The following is a 9,237-nucleotide window of genomic DNA, read 5'->3' on the forward strand; positions in this document are numbered from 1 at the left end:
GTATAAAACTCCTATTGAGGTGCATCTTGGTTAAAAATCTGATTGCAGAAAGTTTTGTTTTGATTAACCTTGGACGCTCAAAGCAGTAAGATCATAAACAAAGAGATAAAGAACAACTAACTTATTGTGATGTGATTGTTGGAGGTTCACATGTTGGCGTGTGGTAGGTAGGAGATGGCGTCACGTGGGTCCTTTTTTTTCTACAAACTATTTTTTCACCCTTGAGAGTGACGTTGTGAGATGAGCAGTAAAATTACCTATAAATTGATGCATAGGGTGTCGGTACTATTTTTGTTTTTTGAATAATAAGCGCATTTGAGAGGTCATGTGACTCCTTCGCTGAACTTACCGATCATGGAAAATAACATCTTAATTAAGAGTTCTTTTTCACATCCGATAACATATTTGATGATTGGAGCTCACAATCTCCCCAATTATATCGCTATCCGGGTTTAAATGTGAAAAACATTGGGCTTTTTAGTTTTTATGAACCTTTGTATATGTGGATCATAGATATATATATATAGATTGGCAGTTGCCGGCCAATCGCAAGCGGCCGAGCGAGATTTGCGTCCGCCATCTTGCCACAGGATAACTGGGCGTTGTCATCAATCTGCGCTGCTGGTAGCCAGTGGTATGTGCCACGTCTTAATGAAGTCTGACGTCGGCCAGGCTTCAAATATCACAATGTGCTTTAGGCCTTTGCTGTAATTATATTTTGAAAGGAGTGGGAAGTCAGAAGATGTTTGGAGACTCTTGTAACGGGCTCGAGAGAGGAAAAGGAAGACGTGACTGGCACTGACAGCTCTCGTTTAAGGATTCGCGATGGTACTCTATATCAGCCTGTGGATATGGCCTGTTGTTTGTTCAGCGATTTGTTGACCATTCAACAAGGATAAATGCAAAGTCATGCATATTGGTCCTGGCAACAAACATATCGACAACATGGAAGATAAAGAATTGAGCGAAACATCACCAGAAAATGAATCTTGGTGTACGGATTAATATAATGATCTCAAACCCAGACTGCAATGCTCCAAAGCCGCAGCTGAAACCATTTTGGGACTAATAAACAGACCATTTAAATACATGGACAAGGATTAATTCATCATATTGTACAATACAGTACCTTATACTGAGCGAGGGGTCTGGGACTATTTGCCCCAGTGTGAGAACAATATGTTCACATATTAATTATTGTAACAGTGTCAAGGCGTTCATTGTTTGACTTGCTATTTGCAGGAGTTGAAGGTTGTCACTCACAAGCACAATGTGGATCTGTCATCATTGAATTTAACTGCTTTCTTTAACATTTGTACTTGTCCACTTTTGCGTTGAAAATAGCAATAAATATATAGGCTTACATTATATGCACCACACTTTCCTTGCGGTTTGAACTCTGCCTCACAGCAACAGCAGACCAGCACATCACACTAGTTAACGACGGTGCAATCTTCGCAACACCAACGAAAACTGCTCTCCCAAGCAAAGTTGAAGGGATATGAACAGAAAACTTACGCAGACACCCACACAAAATACCAGCAGCTGTGGCCAAATCTCTGCCAAGCATTTGTTGGTTTCCTGTGCAAATATTAACGGAGAAATATTTGTTTGAATTAAAGATGCCACGATCATTGCGCAATTTTAATAAAAAGAATCAAAGATTGTTACATGTAATATATTCATGGATATACACAGAGCTAAGAAATAAAACCACATCACACGTTAACAACATTTTAATAAAACACAAATACACGGGTTAGTGATATCACACATGTACATATGTACACTGAGTGTGTGTACAGTAACTGTACACTGGGTATGCCTGTCAATCACTGGCCTTTGAACAGCACCAGCTTGGTTGACTCGTGTCTTATTGACATCCCCATTCGCCTAACATTGTAGGTCTTTGCAATGTGGTGCTGCCTCAGGTCATAATAAGCATTGGTGAGAATACCTATCAGGTCGTACAGGTGATTATCTATGCCATATTGGGTTTCAATGATATGATTGCCCATATCAAAGAGTTCTTCTGAAGCTGTCATTTCCTTCACATATTCATCAGCTTATCACATATCACATATCACATATCTGAAGCTTCATCAGCCACATATTGTCAATGTAAAGTATACCACAGAATAAAACATGCAGTTACTTTATCTGTCTTAAAGTTAGAGTCAAAAAAGAGTCCGCCGCCGCATACTATTACATATAGTTCCCACACATTTTGCACACTGTCCAAATATTAAAGTATGAAGGTTTTAGTTCGTTTAGAAAAGATCACAAACAACACAAACATACTTTTTGCAAGTGCTCTGGTAAGTCAAACTTTGATGGGACTGCATCATGACGTAGTCTTTTGGTTTGGCCTGTAAGATCGAAGTCCACAGGTAAAAAGTGTTGGCTGCACACGACATCCCAGGGCTTTGGCTTCCACCCCTCTACCCGTTTCATCTGAATACACCATTTCCTTCTTCTTTCTTCATGCCCTTCACTGGTGGGGAAGCTGAAAATAAGGTAGCTAATTGTTTAAATTCAATCTGATTGAGCTGCATGGAAAGCAGACCTCAAACCTGCAGATTTTATTAGGTCTACTACCCTGTAAACACAAATAAGAGATATACATGTCATATATTTAGAAGAGATATTGTGGTATTCGACTTACAGATGAAATGTCAGACCATTCCCCTTCCTCTGTATATTTCGGCATCTTGCATGTGCACACTGCCTGGGCATCTTAACTGTAGCCTAGGCTACTCCCTCCTATATTTGAAGAAAGAACAAGCACAATGTAAAAGTTAATGCTTATATTTATAATGCTTATATAAATATAATAGGCCTACCTTTGACTGCTTGGCAATAATATTGAATACAGGATAAGTCAACCCCTTGGTGTTGAAGATCTCGGTCGAGAATTCTAACCCCATGAGAATTCCTGAACATGGCCAAGTTTCCTCATGAGTCATGGATAGTCCCAAATGTGCCCCAGAATCTCCTATCTTTATTCAATGATTTATGAGAGCTGCATTTTGGAGGTACATGTACCTCATGGACAGAACATTTAAAAGAATTAACATTCTACTATGAACCAGTGTTAGTGTAGACAGGCAGACGATGCGTTAAATATCACCAAAGTTACAACATTATCAGAGTCTGGCAACTGAATGTGTTTTAATCCAATGTACGACACTAACCTGATACTTTGTTCGCCAGTTGTAGTCAATTTAATCAACAATAACTTGCAAATGACGATGACGCGAGTGCATTCCACAGATGGCAACTTGAAAGCTTTCCTGTGGCAAGATGGCGGCCGGAAATCTCGCCCTGTCGTGACCCACTGCCAATCTATATATATATATATATCTATGATGTGGATCGACTCTCAGAGACCATGGCGACAAGTGGTGGCTCGGGTGTTTATAAAATATGAATCGTGAGAAAAGATGTTTTAAAACCCCTATTTTAGGTGTATCGTAATTCCTATGAAGTTTTGTGCCGATTAATCTTCGGAGTTCAGAGGAGTCGGTTCACAAACAAACATTTTGCGCATATATATACTGTATATATATACTGTATATATATATATATATATATATATATATATATATATATATATATATATATATATATATATATATATATATATATATATATATATATATGTGTACATATATATGTATATGTATGTGTACATATATATTTATATGTATGTGTTTATATATATATATTTGGGAGATACGTTCCTGGAAAATCTGCGAAAAGTGAAACCCACGAATAGCGGGGCATTGTTTAAATGGAAAAAGGGGGATAGGATCCCGAGTTACGAAAATCCGCGAATAGAGAGGAGCAAACCGCGAATGGCGAGGCAAAATCCCCAAATGGTTTATGTAAATCCCGACATTGTCGACGATAATCCGCGATGGTTGATGAAAGTCCCGGAAATGGCGAGACAAAACCCACGAATGTCGACGAAAATCCATGAAGGTCAATGAAAATCCCATGAATGTATGCCGCAGCATTGTTCAATGGAGAAAAAGAGGGATACGTTATCGGTTCTTGGTGGTTCCTGATTCAAAGAGGAAATAGTTTAAAATGTTTTTGACCACAAATGCACACGTTTTTACAGTTTCACAAAAAATGCGTACACATTTAAAAGAACGACAACACCAGGTACCATTTCCAATTTATTGAAGGAATGCGCTTACAGTTTATTAAAAGTGCTTAACCAACTTCACCATATCGTACCATGAAAGTAAAAAAAACACAACACCATCACGTACCGTTTATCATTTTTATTTTACAAACACACGCAACTTTCAAATGAGGATGATGATGGTGATGATGGTGATGAATTAAAATCCATGAATTCCTAGAAATTTGAGGGTGACCCAAATGATGGTGCAGCATAATCGTGCACCAAGTTAGATCCAGGAGAGGTAGGAGAAGGTGAGGCTGCTGGTGAGAATGCTGCTGAGGACGCTGAGAGGAAGTCAGGAGAGGGTGTTGATGGCCTTGAGGTGGAGGGAGCAGGGCTGAAGAAATGGGTAATGGGGAGCTGCCTGACGCATTGCCCTACATTTCGATGCAGCTCTTTGTATGAGAGCAGCACATCATCCAAGCCCTTCTTGAACTTGAGGTACCTCAGCACGACTGGTTCAGCGTCTTGCACACTGTCGACAATCGCCCGCATGTCCTACAGCAATTCGCCCAGGAACTGGTCTGTGAGGTTGGACCTCGGCACCTCTTCCTCATTACTGCCTGCCTTCTCCTCCTTGGAAACCTTTGGAATGGCGTCCAACTCGCCTGCGATGGGCGGGTTTAGGGAACGATGCAGCATCATGGTTTTCAGCATGAAGTCCCTCGTCTGCGTGTTGACCTCAATCCATATTCTGAGAGTCTTCTCCATCCTTTCCATGTGGACATTCCGGACATGGGTGACCGCCTTCGTACTCGATACAGCGTTCGCTGAAATACTCTCACGAATCACCTTCTCCTTCTTCCGTGTGTAGCAAACAGTGGAATCATTGACGCCGTAATGCCTGCCAACGGAGGCCGCACTCCATACTCTCGAAAGCCGGTCGAGCAGCTCCACTTTCTGGCTCAGGGACATCACTTTCTTCTGCCTCTTGGTAGTCGACGCATCTCCGGTACTGGTCTTGCGCTTGGGAGCCATAATTGAATGATGAGCAGAGCGAGAGTCAACAACACAGGTCAAAGCAATGGGATGAGAACAATGATTGAGATCGAGGACACAGTCTGTATATGTAGGATTGCGAGCATTGTAGGTAGTTGCGGGAAGTATTCTGCTCATTGTTTGTGGGGCATGTCATAGGATGATGCCGTATTGAGCGTATCTGCTAATTTCAATAACATATTTAATGAAGCATTTGCATTCTATAACTCACGGGGTTGACATGTTTTCGTCGCTGATGGAACATCCCCCGAAGCGTTTTCATTGTGTAACATCTTTGAGGATGCTTTACTGTAAGTTGCAAACTGTAATCGATTTAATGAAGCGTTTGCATCCTATAATTCACGGAGTTGACTTGTTTACACATCTGATGGGATATCCCACGAAGCTCACTTTTAGTGCTGCTAAAATTCGCGCCCCGCGAAAGCCAGGAAAATGCAAATCACACAGCAGTGAATGTACGGTACTTTTGTTATAAGCAAGACATCCTCGTGGCTCGTAGTTTTTTTGTTTTTTTTTGCGCACGTCCAGCTGCTTTATGCATGGCTGGTGAAAGATAGGTCAAGCTAGCGGCTCGTGAAATTTTTGTGCGCCCCTGAAAAACCGTGAATTCGCAGAACATGGCCGCGAATAGGGGTGGGGGGAGGGAGGGGCCGTGATTTCACGGAACACAGCTGCAAATAGAAAGAAAACCGCAAATTTGCGAGACATTTTTCCGCAAATAGAGAAACAGGTCGCATTTTATCAACAGTGAATATGCGGATCCCGCCAATAGCGGACCGCGAATAGCAGAACCGCACATAGCGGGGTCCGACAGTATATATACATATACCGGTATTAAATATATGCACTACATGGCCAAAAGTATGTGGACGTCCCTTCTAATTAGTGGATTCGGCTGTTTCAGCCACACCCATTGCTGACAGGTATACATGATCAAGCACACCGCCATGCAATCTCCATAGACAAACATTGGCAGTAGAATTGGGCCGTACTGAAGAGCTCAGTGACTTTCAGCATGGCACAGTCATAGGATGCCACCTTTTCAACAGGTCAGTTGGTCAAATGTCTGCCCTGCTAGAGCTGCCATTGTCAACTGTAAGTGCTGTTAATGTGAAGTGGAAATGTCTGGGAGCAACAACAGCTCAGCCACGAAATGGTAGGCCACACAAGCTCACAGAACGGGTGAGTCGAGTGCTGAAGTGCGTAGCGCGTAAAAAATCGTCTGTCCTTAGTGAACACTCACTACCGTCACTACCGAGTTCCAAACTGCCTCTGGAAGCAACGTCAGCACAACAACTGTTCATCGGGAGCTTCATGAAATGGGTTTCCGTGGCCAAGCAGCCGCACACAAGCCTAAGATCACCTTGCGGAATGCCAAGTGTCGGCTGGAGTGGTGTAAAGCTCGCCGCCATTGGACTCTGGAGGAGTGGAAACTCGTTCTCTGGAGTGATGAATCACGTTTCACCATCTGGCAGTCCAACGGACAAATATGGGTTTGGCAGATGCCAGGAGAACGCTACCTGCCCGAATGGATAGTGCCAACTGTAAAGTTTGGTGGAGGAGGAATAATGGTCTGGGGCTGTTTTTCATGGTTCGGACTAGGCCACTTAGTTCCAGTGAAGGGAAATCTTAATGCTACAGCATACAATGACATTCTAGACGATTGTGGGTTCCAACTTTGTGGCAACAGTTTGGGGAAGGCCCTTTCATGTTTCAGCATGACAATGCCCCCATGCACAAAGCAAAGTCCATACAGAAATGGTTTGTCGAGATCGGTGTGGAAGAACTTGACTGGCCTGCACAGAGCCATGACCTCAACCCCATCGAACATCTTTGGGATTATTTGGAACGCCGACTGCGAGCCAGGCCGAATCGCCCAACATAAGTGCCTGACCTCACTAATGCTCTTGTGGCTGAATTGAAGCAAATCCCTGCAGGAATGTTCCAACATCTAATGGAAAGACTTCCCAGAAGAGTGGAGGCTGTTATAGCAGCAAGGGGGAGGTGGGGGGGTGGGGGGAGGGGGGAGGGGACCAACTTCGTATTAATGCCCATGAATTTGGAATGAGATGTTCGATGTTCGGGTGTCCACACACTTTTAGCCATGTCGTGTGTGTATATATATATATATATATATATATATATATATATATATATATATATATATATATATATACATACATACATACATATACATGCACACACATACACAAACACAGACATACATGCGCACACATATACACATACACACACACACATACATACATACATAAACACACACACACACACATACACACACACACACACACACATACACACTTCAATGAGTTGATGCTTTCCTGCAATAACTGTTCTGAACTTGAAACAGTCACAGCATTCAAATAAAGGGTTAATGAGGTTCGCTTGGTCGTTTATATTTCTTTCTCGAGATCATAAACGGATTATATTTTGAGTGACGTCATCGATAAGTCATTTATATAATTAATAGCCTACAGTATTGCATATGTACCGTACAGTGCAATAATCAGATTGTACATGACAAGACTATTACATCACGATCCCTTACCGTACTCTTTTTCGCTCCCTTCCGTTTGCTGACCTGTTTCCCTGCACGATCTACGTCAAACGGGGAAGCCCACAGAGGCGTGGCGCGTGACGTCATCGAACGTCAGCACTTTACATTGTTTACAGCTGGGATACCAAGAATTCATGAAAAAATATCCGGATGTGAATGAATCATGTACGGATAAATAGCTACTCATTCTTGGTCACGTCTCGTCGGTATATACTTAAAACTGTTTTTGGGAGAATTTTGCAAATTCAAAAATTTAAAGTTTAACTTTTAAAAGCTGTAGGAACAGGTAAACCGTATCGTACACATGTAAACGTCTGTTAATGTATTACATGCTAATCAAAGATTTACAAAGCTTTGTTTTGACAAAGGAAGTTATTAATTAACAAAGTGCCTGCACAATTGTGGTGATAAAAAAGTAACCATGGCAACACAACAACACCTTGTTGAAGTAGCAGTAAGTCTATGAAAGTCAGTGGCAGTGTATTCCATTTTGGAAGTTTTGCAAAAATCAGACTTATTTGACTGGGATGGTCTTTCCTCTTGTGATTCCAATCCGACAACAGGAAAATTTTAGTTACAGTTATTCCACATATACACAAATTCATGGTTGACATTCAAAATTCACAATAACCAGATTGCAGCACCAGATTCACAGCATCGCATACATTTATCGGGTCGGAAGGGCCACATTTTGGTTTATTATTACTCCCGACGGAAAACTCACCTCCTGGATGCTGATGCAGTAAAGCAGATGTCATGTTCCCATGTGGCAGACAGACATTACGGGTCCGAACAGTTTTTGACGGTACAGCATGCCAAAGTCTGAAGTCTGGGCCCAGTGTCAGGTGTGCTTATATCATTTTTATTTGTTAGACATCCTACAGACGTAAATGATCACTCGTTTTACTCTGTGCTTGTTGCACATCACATGCAGCAAATTTCACCTCCCTGTGCCTTGTATTTATTGTGATTAAATAAATACCGCTTCTGTACACCGACCTTGAGGATCAGTTTGCAAGTCTGTTTTTCATGGTTCGGGCTTGACCACATAGTTCCAGTGAAGGGAAATCTTAACGCTACAGCATACAATGATATTCTAGACGATTGTGTGCTTCCAACTTTGTGGCAACAGTTCCAATGTAAGATCTTACAATTCCAATCTTACAATTCTTGTTTCTTGTTTCTCTTGTTTCTCTTGTTTCTTGTTTCCACATAATCTTGTTTCTCACAGTCTGAGAGTCCTTTAGGTGCTTTTTTGCAAACTCCAAGCGGGCTTTCATGTGTCTTTCACTGAGGAGAGGCTTCCGTCTGGCCACTCTGCCATAAAGCCCAGATCGGTGGAGTGTTGCAGTGATGGTTGTCCTTCTGGAAGTTTCTCCCATCTCCACACAGGATCTCTGGAGCTCAGCCAGAGTGACCATCGGGTTCTTGGTCACCTCTCTTACCAAGGCCCTTCTCCCCCGATTGC

At 42.0% G+C, this 9,237-nt stretch overlaps 1 protein-coding gene and 1 long non-coding RNA gene across 2 annotated transcripts; both read right to left on the reverse strand.

Moving 5' to 3' along the window:
* Positions 1 to 1,720: 1,720 nt before the first annotated feature.
* On the reverse strand, positions 1,721 to 3,329 carry LOC137434356 (uncharacterized). The gene is made up of 3 exons (XR_010985852.2): positions 3,195 to 3,329; positions 2,666 to 2,763; positions 1,721 to 2,506 (listed from the first exon to the last, which is right to left on the reverse strand). It is a non-coding gene; the product is annotated as an uncharacterized LOC137434356 (long non-coding RNA).
* Positions 3,330 to 4,171: 842 nt separating this feature from the next.
* LOC144894001 (uncharacterized) lies at positions 4,172 to 7,815 on the reverse strand. Its single transcript, XM_078785432.1, has 2 exons — positions 7,761 to 7,815; positions 4,172 to 5,161 (listed from the first exon to the last, which is right to left on the reverse strand). The coding sequence occupies exon 2, from the start codon at positions 5,108 to 5,110 to the stop codon at positions 4,694 to 4,696; it is 417 nt and encodes a 138-aa protein (XP_078641558.1). The 5' UTR covers positions 5,111 to 5,161; positions 7,761 to 7,815; the 3' UTR covers positions 4,172 to 4,693.
* Positions 7,816 to 9,237: the final 1,422 nt, after the last annotated feature.

This window comes from Myxine glutinosa, chromosome 10 (genome assembly GCF_964187855.1).
Source record: "Myxine glutinosa chromosome 10, kmMyxGlut1.1, whole genome shotgun sequence".
Taxonomy (NCBI): domain Eukaryota; kingdom Metazoa; phylum Chordata; class Myxini; order Myxiniformes; family Myxinidae; genus Myxine; species Myxine glutinosa.

Coding starts and splice junctions, on each gene's coding strand:
- LOC144894001 (XM_078785432.1), bottom strand. CDS start 5,110: ATGTCCCTGAGCCAGAAAGTGGAGCTGCTCGACCGGCTTTCGAGAGTA.